Source organism: Nanorana parkeri, unplaced genomic scaffold, assembly GCF_000935625.1.
Source record: "Nanorana parkeri isolate BGI_ZX_2015 unplaced genomic scaffold, ASM93562v1 scaffold1299, whole genome shotgun sequence".
NCBI classification, from domain to species: domain Eukaryota; kingdom Metazoa; phylum Chordata; class Amphibia; order Anura; family Dicroglossidae; genus Nanorana; species Nanorana parkeri.
Genome location: NW_017307567.1, coordinates 427,827 through 446,905, shown reverse-complemented (window position 1 = coordinate 446,905; position 19,079 = coordinate 427,827). Strand labels below are relative to the sequence as shown.

Genomic DNA, 19,079 nt, shown 5'->3' with positions numbered 1-19,079 from the left:
CCAGGAGTTAACAACAGTTAACATTAAATGTTTGGGTGATCTCTGACCCAAAAGCAGAGGAGTTGGAGAAAGATGATTAATACACATAGATAAGCTAGATTACTTTATTAGTAACAATATTTTTGCTGCAGATTATGTAAAAAGGATGCAGGAAAAGTCTCCATTTTAAAGAACTCTTAGGACTTAAGCTAAGTTTCAACTTTTCATAGAGCATACCCAAGTCCTCCAGTATCTTCCTCCATCTTGTTCTCACTTCTCGTCTTGCTTGTCTCAAGGTGTAAATTTCATAGTTGAGTTTCTGCCATTCCTAGATGTTGATGAAAAAGAATTATGACGAGAAGACACACAGCCAGCAAACCAATTATACTTTGACTGCAGAGATTTATGTTGGATTCTCTTTAGAACAACAAGTTGTTTAGAGTTTTTTTATACAAGAGCCTGAGAAAACCATTTGAGAGGAATATACCCATACATTTTTTATACAGACATACAACAACATTTTTAGTATAAAAATATTCGTAGTGCACATTTCTGAATAAATTGTACTGCAGCAAATAAATAAAAATCAAAAATTATTTTAGAAACAGGGCCATGGTAGCTCAGTGAAGCAATACCACCACACATCTGGGAAAGAGAGGCAAAGCAAAGGTGATAATTATGGGTGTCTCTGAACCCTGGCACCAGAGACACACTCTTAGAGTCTTCTACTGGGTTAATCGGATATCAACACCCAGCCCCTTTGTAAGCACTGCCCTACAAAAGAGATCTCCCACCCAACAGCGCATGCATAGTCCTTTCACCTATGCACAGAAACAGAACTGGCAAAGCTGTATCTGGTCAATTCACAGTCCTGCAATTTGACACCAACCAAGGTAAAGGGGGCATTGTACCAATGAACAGGGGCACTTTCCCACTAAATTGTCCTGATACATTTTCATTCATTATAGTGTTGAGGGTCAACCATATACTGAATAAAGATGTATCTGGACTATTAAACAGAGTGTGGTGCTTCAATTCACAATCCTGCAGTTTGACTCCACAAACCAAGGAAAGGAGGCATTTTACCACTGACCACCAAAATAGGGGGCATTTCCCCATTGACCACCAACATTAGAGGGCATTACACCACTGAACAGTAAGGTAAAGGTCACCACACTACCATTCTGCATGGTGCATATTACTGACCACTGCGGTCATTGAGCTGTGCTGTATGTTACAGACATGGTGAATTATACCCAAACACATCCACTGCAGCCTATGTGGTTTCTCTCACATAAAAAAAGACCACCAGCCACATTCAAAAATCAAATGAAGAGAGAGAGGAAATCTTATAGGACAGACTTCAAGAAGCTGTCCCAATCCCATACAGGAGGGACTCTTTGGTATCTGGCTGCTGTGCATTACATAGAATATAAATACAATAAGTGGATGTTAGCACAACTGCAATATATTCTAGATAGCCTGAATTTCTTTTTTTGCCATCAGCACTGCTTTAGCCTCTTGTTCGCAAAACTGGTTTGCAATATAGCAAAATTAAGAAATTATAGCATGAGACTAAAACGCCATTTGCAAAGTAATTACAAATTAGTCTTCTAAATCATACTTCATAAGCTCTTCAAGCTTCCTCCTAAAACATTTCTTTATCCTACTTTATCTGAAAGTGGCAACATGCAATAAGATGTACTCTGTAGTAGATGTAAATGATAAGCCACATCATCTGTTCTGCATAGCAAAGATAGCTTTTACAGTCATACTTCTAAATGGGATGAGTAGCTGTTCATCTAAAACTAGTGAGCCCTTCTGCCTTGCCCGCACTGGGGTCCCTGGTTCGAATCCCGGCCAGGTCACTATCTGCAATGAGTTTGCATGTTCTCCCTGTGCTTGTGTGGGTTTCCTTGGGGTACTCCGGTTTCCCACCACACTCCAAAGACATGCTGGTAGGTTAATGGTCTTCTGTCTAAATTGGCCCTGTATGTATGCATGCATGCAAGTTAGGGATGTGATTGCGCAATGTGTAAAGTAGGGATGCACTGAAATTTCAGCCGCCAAAACATATCGGCCAAAGTGGCATTTTTGGCAAGATGCCAAAAGTGCCATCTTTTGGCTGAAATAGCAGTGCATCCCTGGTGTCTCTCCTCCCCGCTGGGCGCTGGTCTGTGTCCCAGCAGGTCTGAGAGAAACGGTCAGAGGAGGCCGAGTGGTGTAGGGGCGTCTCTCCTCCTCGCTCCTGTGAAAGATTAGGAAAGTGGTGTGGGGGCGGAGACAGATGTCATTGCTGTAACAGGAGGCTGAGCTCTCCTCCCACACCGCCCTGTTCAGCCTCCTGTGACAGATCGGGACACCGGCAGTGTGTGGGCAGAGACAACTGGCAGCTGTCACAGAACGCCGGGCCGGCAGTGCAGGGGATGAGTCACCTGTCAGAAGAGATCCAGCTCTCCTTCCCGCACCGCTCGCTCAGCCCCCTGTGACAGCCGATCCAGGATTGCTGAGTGTTTGTAAATAATTGGACAGAGTATGTTTACTGTGTCCCCAATTATGAATGAATGGGAGTGATCTACACCACTTCCTGTTCATTCATGATTGTGGACATGGTAAACATACTATCTCCACAAGTTATGAATGAACAGGAACACTCAGTATAGAGGATTCCTGTTCATTTATAACAAGGATTGCAGAAAAATAGATTGAGAACTCTGTGTCCTTATCTCTTTTTCTATTTAAAAAAAGGGAAATATCAGGGGTCTGTTTAGATACCTAATATTTCCCCAGAGCCCCCCGACTGTAAAAAGGTAAAAAATAAAAATATTTCGGTTTCGTTTTGAAAATTTAATTTCGGTGCAACTCTAGTGTAAATTGTCAGCGCTATATACAGTAAATACCTGTAATAAATAAATACATCTTTAAAGAGCTGCTGTGCAAACAACAACAAAACCAACTGGCATTTCATGGTCTATGACAGGGGGTGTTGTGGAACTACAAGTCCCATAAGGCATTGCAAGACTGACAGCCACAGGCAAGATTTGCAGAGGCATAATAGGATATGTAGTTTCACCACAGCTGGAGGGCCAAAGATACACTGAAATTTTCTACACGACATAGGCGATATCTATGCCTCATCTGGCGCATACTATTTTTAGGAAACAACTGTTTCATAGGGTAGCAGGAATCAGAGAATGCAAATCTATGTTTGGAGAGAGATCGTCAGAAACATGTAAGCATGATAAATACAGGAGCACTTTGAGACTCAGGTGATGAGCATAAAGCTGAGCTTAGGGATAACAAATTCCTTCCAGATCCTCTAGCCAGTTCACATCTCATTAAGCAGAGCAGCCACTAACCCTCATGGATTGGAGTTAAAGTGTTAGAATTGTTATATAAGAATCTTTGAAAACAAAGAAGTCACAGAACTTTGTGGCTTAATGGAATACTTCCCTAATAGCCAGAATTAAGCCACATCCTCTAACAATTTGACTCTCAGTTCAACGCAATGTGTAGAGCAAAATACTAGGCAAACAAAACTAACTACTCATATGTTTGCTGTGTTACCTGCAAAGGGTGTTTTCTTTCTGTACAGCCAGTCCTGCAATGTACACACCTCCGTCACACGGAAAAGCCAGAGCATTAATTGTACCATTTCCTGGTTCAGTTCTACTGTCCCACCTCAACCTAACTGCTCAACCATCACTTTCTCAAAACAATTCATCCCCAGACAGCTACCTCCTCATGTATCACTTGTCCCTCCCTTTTAGATTGTAAGCCCTAACGGGCAGGGCCCTCCTTACCATCTTGTCTTGAATTGTAGTGTGATTATAAAGGTCTTCCTAATATTGTAAATCGCTGCGCAAACTGTTGGCACTATATAAATCCTGTATAATAATACTACCAGTAGTCAAAGCTAAGGGAGGGAGTAGGGGCATGTGCCCCAGGTGCTGCATTAGAAAGGTAGGGCAGGGTAAGCAACCGACCGGGGTGGACCTACCGAACCAGGGCCCGAGGCTGGGGGCCCAGTGACAATATTCCAGTCCACTGTGAACTCAAATAATAGAACATGCAGCATTTTTTGTGTTCGCAGTGGACTAGAACACAGGCAATGTTTTGCCACGCGTCCAATCGCACAGCGGGCGGCGGGCTGGGGTGTGTGTGTGTGTGTGTGTGTGTGTGTGTGTGTGTGTGTGTGTGTGTATGCGGTGCCATTGACTTCAATGCACCGCTATTGCCCCCTCCCGCCCCAGAACGAAGGGGGAAGTTTAGTGAGCGATTGCCTTTCTTCCAACAGCTACCGCTCTGGAACGCATCGCAATTGGTGTTAATGGGCCATTAGTTAGGGTTTACATATACTTTATATACCTTTAATACAAAACTCCAGGCAAACAATGAAATAATTATTTGCCTGGAGTTTTACATCAAAGCAATACAACACACAACAGTTTTATATTTATTTTTTGTTCAGAACTAGATGTAACCAATTGCAGGAGACCTAGAAGGATCTTGTCAATGGGACCTTGGGTACAGATATTTAAAAAAAAGTATCAGTAAAATAAACTCTTCCCAATACTTAGAGGGGACGTGCCATACTGCAGCTGTCACATGCTGGCTCTATAGATCGGGAGCTGAGCGTTCACAAACCACTGATAACTCAGCTCATGGTCTTCTCTCTGAAGAGACATTAGTATATGTGCTCCTCTGACCCAAAAGAGGACTAAAGCAAAAAAAGAAGAAGAAAAAAAAAAGGGTTTGGCTTTAGTTCACTTTTGAAGAACAACTTGCATCTGTTGCAAGAAACAATTTCAATAAAACCTGTCTCCAGTTGAAACTTTTAAAACTAATCTCATGGAGCATCAGACACCACCCAGTGCATGCAGACATTGGCAGTAATCAATTCCTGCACAACCCCCCTGAGATGCTGCAGGATCTGGGGGGGGCTTTGCCGGGTCTCAGGGGGGATTTGCAGGATTCAAAGGGGGCTCTGCAGCCTGCAAAGCCCACCACAGATCCTGCAGAGCCCACCTGAGATCCTACAGGGTCTCAGCAGGATCGGTGGAGGGCTTTGCTGGGTCCCAAGGGGGCTTTGCAGGATCTGGGGTGAGATCTGCGATGTCTATGGTGGACTGCAGGGTCTCGGGGGCTGTGCAGGATCTGTGAAGGGCTCAGCCGGGTCTCAGGGGGGCTTTGCAGGATCTGTGGCGGGCTCTGCAGGGTCTATGGTGGGCTTAGCAGCCGGGGACCCCGCAGAGCCCACCAAAGATCCTGTAGAGACCGCCACAGATCCTGTAGAGACCACCACAGAGCCCACCTGAGACCACAGCCAGGTGGGGTAAATTTAGTGTATGGGGGGGCGCCCGAGTTTTGTCTTGCCTAGGGCAGCCCCAAACCTAAATACACCACTGCATCTACCTGGTTTTTATGAAAGTTAAATCACAGACAACCCAAAGCTACATTTCACAATGCAGAGCTCTGGCAACAAATTGCCGGGAATTTATCAAAACTGGAACAGACAAAAACTGGAGCAGCTGTGCATGGCAACCAATCAGCTTCTCTCTTCAGTTTTTTCGCTTAGGATTTGAAAATTTGATTGTTTGCCATGCACAGCTGCTCTAGATTTTGTCTACTCCAGTTTTGAGAAATTCCCTTCATTGTTTTTATGGGATTTAAATGGGCGTGGCAGTGCTGTTTTTCTGAAAGGTTTGCATGCCACATTTTGGGAACTGTAGACCATACTTCAACACCATTTAAGTCTTTTGACACCACGTGGTGCCTATAACGCTCTAAAGATGGTTTTATCCGTAACGCATGCCAGGTTTACTTCAACTAGAAACAAGAAAACCATAAGCTGGCTGAACTACTTATGCGTGTCATCTTCAAGACATTACAAATTCACAAACCAACTGTATTTATTATACTCAGCTATTTATAATGAAAAGCTGGAAGCTAATAAATAACTGGTGGTATCTCTGCATAGTAGGGACATTTGACTTCACTCACTTCAGAGTCTTTCTCCAGTTGGGACCTAGTCTGAATCCAAGAGTGCAGCATGCGATCATCCACAGCCTCCGTGTGAGACAGGTCATGGGGCGAGCTCCACAGGTTTCTCTCATCATCGTGGACTATACTCGTGGAGTAGGTCTGGATATTATTGTTGTTATTAATAAAAGGAACAAAAAAAAAAAAAAAATGAAAAAGTTAAAAGTATCCCATGGGAAAATAAATTACGTGGGTGTGCTTATATCATTATTGTGCTACAACATGCTACTGTAGTTCAGGAGCAGAAATTTATGGCAAGTGTTTAGCCACAGCGGACATTTGCACACTAAACATATTGAGGGGAATTTATCAAAGCCGGAGCAGACAAAATCTGGAGCAGCCGTGCATGGCAACCAATCAGCTTCTCTCTTTCATTTTCAAATCCTAACTGAACAAACTGAAGAGAGAAGCTGATTGGTTGTCATGCACAGCTGCTCCAGATTTTGTCACTCCAGTTTTGATAAATTCCCACCATTGAATCTGCTGGCCTAGCTCTGTAAAATGGGAAGACAAATGTACATATGGGGCCTGAACTTGGTGTAAAACTTTAAGACATGGTCTGAATGTGTATCCGGTACATAAAGATGCCCTTTTATTTGGGGGCCTAGTCACTTCCTATAGTAAAATTGTATAGATTGTATGTAGAATCTTTTTTTTTGGTAAAGATGTGAAAGAGGTTAGATATAAAAGGTGTGGGTTATAATTGGATAGTGAAATCTATAGATTTTTTTTTTTTAAATCTGGATCGGTAAACACAATAAAGCAATTACATTTATTGGCTGAAACATCATTTGCTCTAAGAGAACCCAAGGGATATAAACTGGACAAATATGCTATTTCAGTAACAGGGAGATAAAGGTTGCCTTTTGATAACACCAAAATCAGATTAGAGGGGTTTAGACCCACCTCCATGAGTCGTCTTAGTTAGAAGTTCTCTTTAACCCCTTGAGTACCAGCCTGTAATACCCCTTCCATTTTTCGGTTTGCAGTGCTGTGATAGGTTGACTGACAACACTATAGCCATATTACATTTTATACATTCTGCTTTGGACATCTTTCTTTCGATGGCATTTAATAATAAATCACTGGAAAAGAAGAAGGCAAAAATATATGTTTCCCTTACTTTCTGCTATAAAGCATGTGAAATTAAAATGCCAGGACTGTATAAATCCCCCCCCCCCTGAAAAAAAAGTCCTTTTTGGAAAGTCGACACCCTAAGGTGATCTATTTTTTTGCCAAAATGTTTTGGAAATGAAGAACGATGCCGGTATAAGTGCACTACATACCTTAAAGTGACATTAAACCCTCAGATTTTTTAACATAAACCAATACTGTAATGTGTGCCTTACTGTAATCCATGGTAGTTTCCCTTCTCTTAGCTGCTCTTCCTTTTAAATCCTCATGTCTTCTCATGCTTGGGGAGAACTTCCCTTTGCAGCTGGCTGCCTCTTCCTGTAGTGTTGGCTCAGGTTACAAACCTGTACAAACCTATACACAGACACCATGTAGCCATTCCAGAGACAAGGCAGTCTGCTGCAAAACAGAAGTTCTGCCCAGCATGAGAACAGATAAAGAATTAAAAGGAAGAGCAGCAAAGAGAAGGGAAACAACCATGGATTACAGTAAGGCGCACATTACAGTATTGTTTTATGTTAAAAAATCTGAAGGTTTAATGTCACACACGGGGAGGTGAAAGGGTTAATGTACAGGTCACATACAGCTGGAGGCTGGAGAGGAAAGGGTTAATGTACAGATGTGCAGGATAAGGGAGATGATGGGGTTAGTATACAGGTCAATGCAGAGATGGACTGAAGAGGACATATACGGGAGAGGTAAAAGGATTATATTGATCCACAACTGCTGCTGATCTGATTAATTCATTCATTCCTCTTTCCACCCCTTAAGTCATTGTAAGAGGAAGGGGCGGCCTTACCAGTGTAAACACTGCATGGTTTACATTTGTGATGGCTATAATTGCTCATCACAGCTATTAAAAAGCCACTCTGAGACACTTGGTTTACAGGTACTGTGTGCAGAGCTGATCTCAGTCATTAACAGATGGTTAATTCTGCTGTGCCGTTTACAAATGTCATGGCAGAAATAAGCATCCACCACTCTGTTTAAAGACGTGTGGCGGTAGGTAAGTGGTTAATCTCGCAGCAGCTTCCGATTCCAGATAACATGTAACCAATTTTAGGTTCAAACTCTGTGGTTTCTTTTTTTGAAATATGAACTGGGAGTGATCTAAAACAAATTCTTAGTTAAGATTTTTTATAGCTTAATTAACTGAGCTATACCCATCCATATTAACCCTTATTTCCAGTAGTGAGGGACAATAAATCCTGGAGGGTCACGTGGTTGTAAGAATGATTGTTATTGCCAGTTATAGCCCAATAGTGAATCAAGCGTAATGTATCTTGATCCCCGCACTGCAAGAGTTTTGGTCTTGGGCTGTAAATAAAAGGTATACTCACCTGATCCTCGGAAGCAGCTTGCTCTTAGCTTGGTCCCTGGAGCATCTGTCCCCCCTCCTCTGCAGCGGTCGAAGGTCCCAGAGTCATCATGTTCTACACTGTATATAGAATATGAAGGCACCAAAGGACATACCATTGCTGCAGCGGAGGAGACAGGCATAAGGGAGCGCTGCAACAGAGTATAACTTTGTTATTTTTAGCCCTAGACCAAAACGAGCAGTTGACCCTTGCAGTGCAGAGGTAGCTCCACTACAAGGGTCAGTTAAAAAAACTACCCGAGTTCTTCTTTAAAAAATAAGGTTACTACGTAGATGCCAACTGTCTTGATTTCTGGGGTAATCCCGCATTTTGGACCTCAGTCCTGATGATGCTGTGTTGAGTGGAAAATCCTGGGTTTACATGGTCACCGTTTCAACGGGTTTCATGGCTCTATAGACATACCTGGAGACGCTGCTAGATCTCAGCATGTGTCTCTCCACACCCTCCTGAGGAAGTGGCCAGCTAGAGCCACAAAACGTGTTGAGATGGTGTTTTTTTTACATCCATCATCCAACATATACCTACTAGTTGAAGAACCACCTAGATGCTCATGTTTTTGTTACTGGGCGCCTCTGCTATCACTGAGTTTTGAGGTAACCTTTTGTCGTGCCAACCACAATATTTAAAACCAGTACTGTACCGGGTAAAACTGTACATATAGGAGGGTCAGGGTAAGCCATTTTGCTCTGAAAGCAGCTGTGTTTGACCTTTTTCTGAGCCTGCTTTGTTCCTGCTGCTTTTATCCATCTTAGCCCTGTATTCCTGTATTGCGTACAAAAGCATTGGAAATTAATCTCAAAAGGTTTAATGCGCACTTGATTCAGACTCAAAAGCAACTGAAATATTCCACGCATGGAAGGAATATGACATGCATCGGAGATGCTTTAAAGTTGCTTTGTTTGCATTCCCTTTGACATTAAAAGAGGGGAAAAAAACGACAGGAACGACACACCAAAATAGGAAATGCTGAGGGTACAAAAATGCATTGCAAAACCATGCTCAGCAAAGAATAACTTTAACACATTACTGGAATGTAAAAAGTTATTTTCACTCTTTTTAAAATCTGCAACTTTCATTATAATAACACCAAGGGATCCTTCAATGAAGGTCTTTGTTTACGTACTTCCTCTTATGAGTTTATATAACTGTCTACTAATTGTGCTGCTGCGTTGTCACTAATGTCCCTGAAGACTACAAGTGGCCTTGCTGATGTTCATTGCAGGGGTATGTTCCATCAATGTCACTATCAGGAAGCCGATCCAGAGGGATGATATGCAGAGGACACTGCAAGTGCATGTAGCAAGGAAGGGGCTAAAAGGCTGGATGTGATTAGAAGTTTGTCAGAAGCAAAACACAATCCCATGTGTACAAATGCAAACTCAATGGAGATTTAATAGTCCCTTTAAAAGCAAGTTACACTTATCACATGGTCACTGAAAAGAAAGTGCAGAGCAGGCACCCTCCTGGGGGCTAAATAGCAGCTTCAGTTCTCCTGCATTGTCCCCTGATCTAATGCTAGAGGCCCAATGCTACTATACAAGCCTTTGACTAGTCTAAAAGTTTATATTTGCATAAGGCTACAATGCCTACCACCCTTCTCTTTATGCAACACTGCTAGAGCCAAGCACTTGGTTGGTAATGTACAAAAAATTACCTTATGGAAGGAGAGGGGGAGCGTACTGAGAAACCCCATTCCTAAGTTCTAAAGAGTGTCAGGAAGATACTCCAACATTTAGAACAGGTAGCACAGACATCCAGTCCAATCACCACGTAATTGGATGAAGCTTGGATGTGCTACCCGTGTGGATTTAAATGCTGGGGTATGTTCCTGCACAGTCCAATTGAATGTGTCTAACTACTACTTACTATACCCTGATCTAGATAAAAAGGAGAACCCTCAGACAATAAACCATTATTATTAGGCACCATTATTTCATATGAACAAAATTAAATCACTGTGTTCCAGATGCTTCAAAATTCTTTAAACATGTGAGAAGCAATACAAAAATGCCATGCAAATTGTATATCAAGTGGATGTTTGCATATCAGACAGCTCAGGCCTTAAAAAAGTAGCATTACATTGTCACATTTCATTGAGGTTCTCCGCCGGTCTCCATCAAACAGTAAAATACAACTACAGCTTCTTCTTAGACTTGTGTGGAAACATGCATTAAGATCATGAGAGGGCCACACTTATTAAAAGTCAGTAGCATCACAAGGGGGGGGGATGCGGCCCGCACCCGGGCTACACCATTGCAGGGGTGACACCAAAATGACTGACATGAAACACCACCTCTAAAAAGTCAGGCACTCGCTCATGGACCGAGAGCCAGACAGTGTCAGGAGAGAAGAGGGGACCCGGCGGCATACTTCATCCCTCCAGGTGAACGTCCTCTCCTCTCTCCACTGGCGTCCATCACCAAAATGGCCACCGGCAGGCGTCAATCAGATGGCTGCACACGCGCGATGACGACATGGCGGGGTGTCACCCGGTCTGGAGACCGGGTGACGCCCGGCTTCGGGACGCAACTGTTAAATAGTGCTACATCCTGTGAAACACATTTTAACTTTATTATAGCGACACACATCTAATTTATTACCTCTTAGTTTCATTAATTATATTCTGTATGTGTAATTAGCTCTGTGTAAATAAATATTCTTATGTACTCAGAATGTACAGTAGAATCAGTTTAAAGGAGAAGCTGTAGTTAGAAATTAAAGTGTATTATAAGTAAAAATGTATCATATTACAGCTTACCAATCCTTAGTTGTTGTGGCTGCATTAGAGACCACTCACGCAGGGATTCCCTCCTCCTCTCTCTGTTCCTCTAGCACTCATTGGAGGGACAGACAGGGGAGGGGGCTGGCACAGCTGGCTCTAGAGAGGCAGATCCAGCTGTCAATCAGGCAGTGGGGTGGATTCCATCAATATTGTCAGGATCTTTCCCGAATGCAGTACGGCTCTACACTGTTAGCATATAGCTGTCAGTAGCATGCTATATGCTGACTTTGGGTCACAGGATTACATTAGTAAAAGTACTCGTGACCCAAAAGAAGTAAAACCCCCAAAAAAGTTTTCGCTTTGCTTTCCTTTTAAAGCACAAAATATCCAAAGCTGGGCTGCATAGCTGTGGAAAAAGGACAGGCAGCTCTAGCCATATAGTAGTACACTGGGTCTTAAAAGCTGATTGATTGTGTACAGGCAGTGGAACTTCTGTCGGTCAGTACAGTGCAGCCAATGGAGGGGTGCCCCCCAAGCTATGAATTAAGCAACATTCATCTTCAACTTATGTCAACATATCTGGACATGAACTGCTCTTGCTGAGCATTGTCCATTTTAAATACTACTGCTGTCAGCTATTTTTAGAGTGCAATGAACTGAATGTCAGGACAACTCAAAATAGAAGAAATATATTACTGGAAATGAAGCAAAGATTTGTGGACATGTTTATAAGGGGTGACAGGCTGTCTTGTGTCTTATCTCTCACTCAAGTAGGATGACAGGAAAAAAACTAAAATTAAGAAACTGTCATTTTAACACATGGGATAAATATGTTTATATAGCCTGAGGTGTGCAGGACTGTGCAGTCACAAAGACATGCGGTCAAAGGAATAGAGTCTTGAAGCTAAACCTCTGAATACCAGGCAGACAAATTTGAACTTTATTGTATGTGATAATAGGAAATATCATTGCAGGGTATTGAAGAGGGACAGAATGCTGGAAGCGGTGTCCAAAAAAAAGGCATGCAGATTGCAAAAGGCTAGTCATTAGTATTGTCTATAGTCTTCCCTGATTTTTCCCCGTTACTAACTTGCAGTCTTCTGTGTGGAAGCAGCCATCCTGGCAGAGGCAGGGATTTGCTTCCTGATGTCTGTGAGCCTCCAGCAAGTAGAACAATAGTATCACCACCAAACAGTAGTGCATGCCGAAATGCATGTGTGTGTTTAACATAAGTTGTACGCAAGAACTTTCAGGACAAATGCATTACACAAATACACAATAGTGCATAAATATTTAAAGGGGAACTCTCAGGAACAATTGTTTGTTTTGTGTAGAAGAGCACAAGCCATAGAAGTTACCTCTAATGATGATTACCTAATGCTCAATCTCTGCTGGTAACTGTATAAATCCTGTATTAGATGATGACGGATATTACTCATAGCTTTCTCTTTCTGGCCATGCGACTGAGAGTTCCTGCTTTAGTACAGTGCTTCACAGAATGCACCCCTTCTTTCCCCACGTCTAGTCACAGAATGTGCCCCTCCTCTCTTCACAGAATGCCCCCCTTCACTCCACTTGTAGTAATTGATCCACCGCACTCCAGACCAGAATCCCGTAGAACAAGTGGGTGCTGGTATGACCTGCGGATGGCACTATGTTTGCCTAGCGTCTTAATAAAAAGGATGTTTAGCACATTTGGAGTGCTGATGACTTTCAATATTCCTCCTATCCCCTTATCGATTCACAGAATGCCTTGCATTCTGGGGTAAGGAGCACAAGCCTTTTTGTGAATAAATGAGGGGAGAGGAGGGGGTAGCTACATGGCACTATCTCTATACTTTATGGTGCTGGAACGTTATGTTACCATGATGTAAAAAGAACACTCTAGGTAATATTCAGCATCACTGAAGATAGAATTGGTAGAGTAACCAGCCGAAACCAAAACATTATATGACTTGTGCTGTTCCCCCAAAAAAGTTTTTGCCTGGAGTTCCACTTTAAAATGCCCAATTGCAAAGGGTTTTTGCATGTAAAAAGTATTAGAATTTTGTCTTTTAGGTTTGGCAAAAGGATTACCTACACAGGTGAAGCATTTCAGCTGCAGTAATGCTACACTGAACCCCACAAGCAGTGTTCCTGTGCAGTGCCTCCTGCGTACATAGCTTTTGATATTTATAGCTGAATGCAATGTAACAGAGTTCAATCGGCAACATCCTACCAAATATCAATAGGGGTGATACAATAGGGCATTTGCTACACATTTCTGGCCGTCTTTATGTAGTCGGATGCCTTGTGACTAATTCTAAGACATTTTCATTGTTAGTAGTTCCGATCTGCAACACTTTTTCTGTAAAGTGCTATTGTTGCAAGACATTCATAAAGGAATACGAACATACAGTATTGGTGATAAGGAAAGTGGAGGTAAATAAGACTTGTTGCCTGTTGGAAGTTGTTGATTGTGTCTCATGAGTAGTTATTGTGTTGTATCTTTAGGACAACTCTGCAGCAAAATCTGTCTTTTAGGTTACATTCACACTAGGTGCAATTAGATGCGTTTATACGTATTTTCTAAAACACACATATATGCATCTAATGATTTCCAAAGGGTCTATTCACACATTGCGTTTAGATGCTTTTATCTGCAGTCAGTTTAGCTGCGTTTAGAAAAAAAAAATAGAAGTCAGGTGCTTCCAGGAATCAAGTTTACCTTCTAAATGCACCAAAACGCATGTCCACGCAAGATCATTTATTTGCTGAAATCTCATTGGCTACTTTAATGGACTGTTTCAGTGGACAAAGGACAGATGCATTTAAACGCATATGCATGAAAGCGCACTTCATTTTAAGCATCTAGAAGCATAAACAAAGCATCTAGCCTGACAGATTTTGCAGACAGAGATCTGCATAAAAACGCAAGTGTGAATTAAGATTGTCTGGAAATTATATCTGATACAAATGAATTACTCTCCCAATGTCTCCCAATAGCTTCTCACTTCTCAGGAGAGATGCTCGAGATAATTCTGTGAGAGCTATGACAGATCCATATATACCATACCGAAATGTAGAGGAATCTGTCGCAAGTTCCGCCATTTATCGCACCACCGAGATAGAGTAGTACAGAGTATCTAGGACACTTTTTATGAATTCCAAGGGTTGGGTTTAGACAATAAAGTGCAATGCCCAGGCCAACGTGCAACGTGCAGTTGCAGCTTGAATGTCTAAGTGCTACATCGCTCGACATGGGGTATCTCAATGTTTTTAATGGCCCCTGTTCACACCTAAACATTCTGTCACTTGCACCAAAACGCCTGTACCCCAAAAAAGTACATGAGCTTCTTTTGAAGCAGAGTCAAGCATTTTGGACCAGTAGACTTTAATGGAAGGACATGAAAAATGCCTACTGTGCGTTTAAGAATTTTTTTGCCTGTTAAACTAACTTTGCATTGGCTAAAAATATAAAAATGCTTAAGCCGGAAATGCTTGCAAAAATGCTTGTTCAAACACCCAGAGACACTCAGCTTAAGTGTGAATGGGGTCTGAATTATGCAAGCCACACTAATATAGTCTACGTTGGTGCATTATACATAGCTAGACATTGTTAGTGCTCTTACTTTGCATTATGTCCTTTCTATTGTGAGTTCTTATGTTCCAGAAACAAAATGTCCTGAAGCAAAGGTGAGGTCTGAGCGCTCTACATACCACAAGTAATAGGTTATAAAACCTGTCATACAAAATAACATATTTTTCAAGTCTCTTTGCAGGTAAAATACTTTTGCACAAGCTTATTGACAGCCCCAGGGTTAGGAGAAATGCAATTCTACTGTGTTTTATTACAAAGTCAAAACGGCTACTTACGTGACTAAAGGCTGCTTCTCGTTTTTTGGGTGGTCAATGCACCCCAGCCTGACGCAACACAGGGCACACAGCCAGTCCTTCAGACCCATGGATTCTAGTGCAAGACAAGAGACATGGGATTCAGCAGGCTGAAGACTCACCTTCCTCTCCCTTCCACAGTCACAGAATATGAGCAATGTGATGAGCGTGCACAAATTCAGACACTCAGGTAGCATGCACAGTGCAATATTATGTTTCCAGCTCCGGCACCGAGTAAAGAATTCTCTTGGATAATATAAAGCTGAGAGGAAAAGCTAGTAAAAAGCTTGAGAGCTCTGGCATGTGGCTTAGTAACTCTGAACCTGTCCAACAATCAACCATTTCTAAATGCTAATTGCTTATTAGCCTTTGTGTGGAAGGTTTTGTAAGAGGCAGAGCCGAGTGCAACCTATACAAAACAATGCTGAGTGGCTTGTCAGCTTGCCCATCAAACCAGTTGTGTAACTGCAAACTAGTTGTGCAACTTTAATGTAGATGATCATTTGGAAATACATTGAAAACGCTCAAAATGTTCTACGATTGATATTCAGTGGATTCAATCAACCACATGGGATAACTTTCCTTGATACTTAGGCCATTGTATCTGAACATGTTGTTTTCTAACTGCACCAGGTTTTGATAACCAGCTACTCTATAAAGAAAGTCCTATTTATGTGCATACTACATTTTATTTTTCAACAACTCAGATAAGGTAAAGCTAAATAAACAGGTGAAATACATATATGAAAGCTGTTTTACCTGCCAAAAGAATTTGTATTCCGGTCCATTAGTAATGATCCTTGGCTTGGTGCACTGCAAACCCAGTTCATCTGAATATGCCCAAGCCTGCTCAAAACTGTAACCACCACTCCACCCTCCTGGCCCAATCAGTTGCAGCAGGGCATTCCCTGCCCCTTTCTGGCGTATAGCTGCGTGGAGAAGAATACACCTCTTTGCAACTCATTGGGTCAGGAGGAGGGATGGCAGTCCCAGTTTTGAGTGATGAGCAGGTGTTTGGTGCAAACCCAGTTTGCCTGAGTTCACCCAAGCCTATGCAAAACTGTGACTGACCCCCTGCCCCCCCAATCAGCATTGCTCGCCCCACAACTACACATCACAAAGCTGCACGGGTTTGGACTGGGTTTGCATGAAGTCCCTGCGCATCACTACTTTCCAGCCTGTGATAGCAGCCTCTATATTTACTTAGTCCAGGATATTGTGAAATTAAATATATGTTAGAAAAATAGAAACCCTTTGGTTCATAGACATGTGAAATCTCGTGGCAAAAAAAAACAAAACCTTGCATAATGCTCCTTGCAGCTCTTTTTTGTATGTATGTATACATACATATACTTACCCCTCTGGTAGCATTGCTGGCCACCAGGTGGCAACAGTGGCTTCCAGCAGCACTGAGGTCACCTCTTTGTCCTGCTCCTCCCACTGGCTAAATCTAAGTGCAATGTACATGAATCACGCATGCTGCACTTTGCTTGTGTTAACACCTCCAGAATGAATGACATTTCCGGAGATGTAAATGTTCCAGTAATGACCTGGAAACCAGATAACAAATTACGGTATTGCTCGGTCAATTCCGGCAAGTTCCCATCTCTGCGTATGAACGTTCATACAAAAATCTATTAGTTATTGGCCAGCTTTAAAGTCTTGAAGGGACAAACAAGGACAAGACCTGGCTGCAAGTCATACTGTTTAATCAGCAAGTTCCACTGATCCTCAGACAATGCTTGGTTCTGCTGCAGCAAATTTATATGAACACAAAGTCCTTGGTGCTCTGTTGCAATATCAAACTTGCAAGATACCACTAAGGACTTGTTGTGTTCAGTGGCTCAAAGTATTGGGGCCAGTGATTCAACAAAAGGTCCAGGTAACCAGCTGAGGCATGTCATCTATAGCAGTCCCCATATTTCCCCATGACAGGTCACCCTTAGCTGCATATGAGATTTTTGAGATCGCCTGCTACTATCGGCTTTGTTGTTTGAAAACTGAATCCCAACATTCCGTTCAGTCTTTCACAGTTGTACCGACTCCTCTCCTGGACTAAAATTGCTTACTGATTTCACTGCACACTGTGAGCTTCTGCCAGTTTGCTTTAGAGGCTGCAGCAAGTCAGATAGAGCCCGTCTCCCTGGCCTGCCCCTCTTCTTCATTTGATTTCAGGTATTTCAGTAGGATTGCCACCTGTCCAGTATTCACCCGGACAGTCCGGGTTTTGAATACTGTGTCCAGGTTTCATGGCAGCTGAAACCTGGACAGAAGATATCAGGCAGACAGGGGCTACCAAGATTAAGATAGGGGCTACTGGCCCCCCACTGAAAATAGTCTCAACTGTGATATTTACACATGAATGGGTGACACTACTTACATATGAATAAGCCACGACTCATTCTCCCCTATAAATTTCCGTGCGTCACTAAAGTGTTCGGGTTTCGCTGGAAGAAAAGGTGGCAACCCTATATTTCAGTCATGGGAGCTCAGCAACATACAGTATGTGGGGATTACCTAGGGTGGTCTGCATGCAAATACAGCCTGCCTAGTAACACCCACTTCTCCAGACTGACATCCACACATGAACGAATTTAAATTTTTGAAAAACGCCTCCTAAGGCCTTGTTCACACAAAATGCAGAGCAGATCCGCTCAGGTTTCTGCACACGCAGTGCGGTGGGTTGTGCCGCGTTTTTGATGCGTTCCGGGTCGTTTTTCTTTTTTTTAGTTTAACATGGGCTTTCAGTGCGTTCCAGGCATTTGCATGCGTTTTTAATGCGTTTGCATGTGTTCCAGAGCAGATCCAGAGCAGGTAAAATAGGGCTTGCTGCAGTTTTTTCACCTGCTCTGGATCTGCTCTGAAACTGCACGCTGCGATGTGAACTGGAGCAAAAAATACCATTGGAAAACATTGGACGCAGTTTTGATCCGGTCTGTAACTGCTCTGCTCTGCACCTGCTCCGCGCTTGGTGTGAACAAGGCCTAAGAACCAGCCCACTGACTGCATCAGGACTGAGAAGAGTACTAAGGCAAGGTGCTATAATTATTTCAGGGAGCCATGTTCAGCACCCTGATGGCTCCTCCCACCAGCCATGATCTCCCTGCATTGCATAGGAAGAATAAAGACCCAGTGATGACATCACTGGTTCAAAAAAAATTAAATTATACAATGAGAACATAAAGGTTTAATTGAAAACTTTCATTAGCATGTTGATTTGGGGGAGGAAACCGGGGAATGCAAAATAAAAACAGATTTCAATTCAGCTTAAGGGGTTGAAATTTGGAGCACATTTTCACTGTTTATAACTAGATTTTTCCATGACCTTCATAATGGGCTTGATAAACCTTTGGTGGCTCAGAGTGAGAGATTGAGACAGGGAAATTAAGTGTGAAATTGTCACAAAAAAAGTCACAAATTGTGACTAATTATCTATTATGTCACAGTGGCCTTAGTTTATAAGGTGTGCAGCTCCACTTTGCGCACTATATACAATCTTTTCAGTTAGTTATACAGTATATCAGACAAATTAGGATTTTTTTCTATTTTTGATGCACATTTCGCATTTAGCAGGAACATACATTGCAAACCATTGTTTATTTGTTGCACTAGTTAAAATGTTGCAGTCTGCACTATTTTCTAGTTAATTAAACAGAAATTGCAGCCTTATTGAAAAACAATTTATCATGCCAATCTGGCAAAGCCACTATAGGGACCTGTTGGGCCCCATCATTTGCCCCATCTTCCAGTGGCTTCTTTTGCAGAAAGGAAAAGTGGTATCTGGACAAGAAAAGTTAAGCCTGTGATATCTCAGTGGCCTGAACAAGAAAGCTTAGTACAGTAAAAAACGTTTGTTTTTTTTACAGATACTGCAAGGACAAGGCTAATTAAATGGTCTGCACTATAAAGGCAGCCACTTTTAATTCTCATTAACATGAAAAGAAGCGGAA

The 19,079-nt window shown here is 42.3% G+C and overlaps 1 protein-coding gene across 1 annotated transcript in view; it reads right to left on the bottom strand.

Moving 5' to 3' along the window:
* LOC108797579 (melanoregulin-like) overlaps window positions 1-19,079 on the bottom strand; it is a 42,149-nt gene that overhangs the window by 1,338 nt on the left and 21,732 nt on the right. Inside the window, exons 3-5 of the mRNA XM_018569194.1 lie at window positions 15,112-15,205; window positions 5,983-6,145; window positions 165-307 (exon numbers count right to left, since the gene is read on the bottom strand). Coding sequence (XP_018424696.1) covers window positions 165-307; window positions 5,983-6,145; window positions 15,112-15,205 — 400 coding nt within the window. The remainder of the gene's footprint in view (window positions 1-164; window positions 308-5,982; window positions 6,146-15,111; window positions 15,206-19,079) is intronic.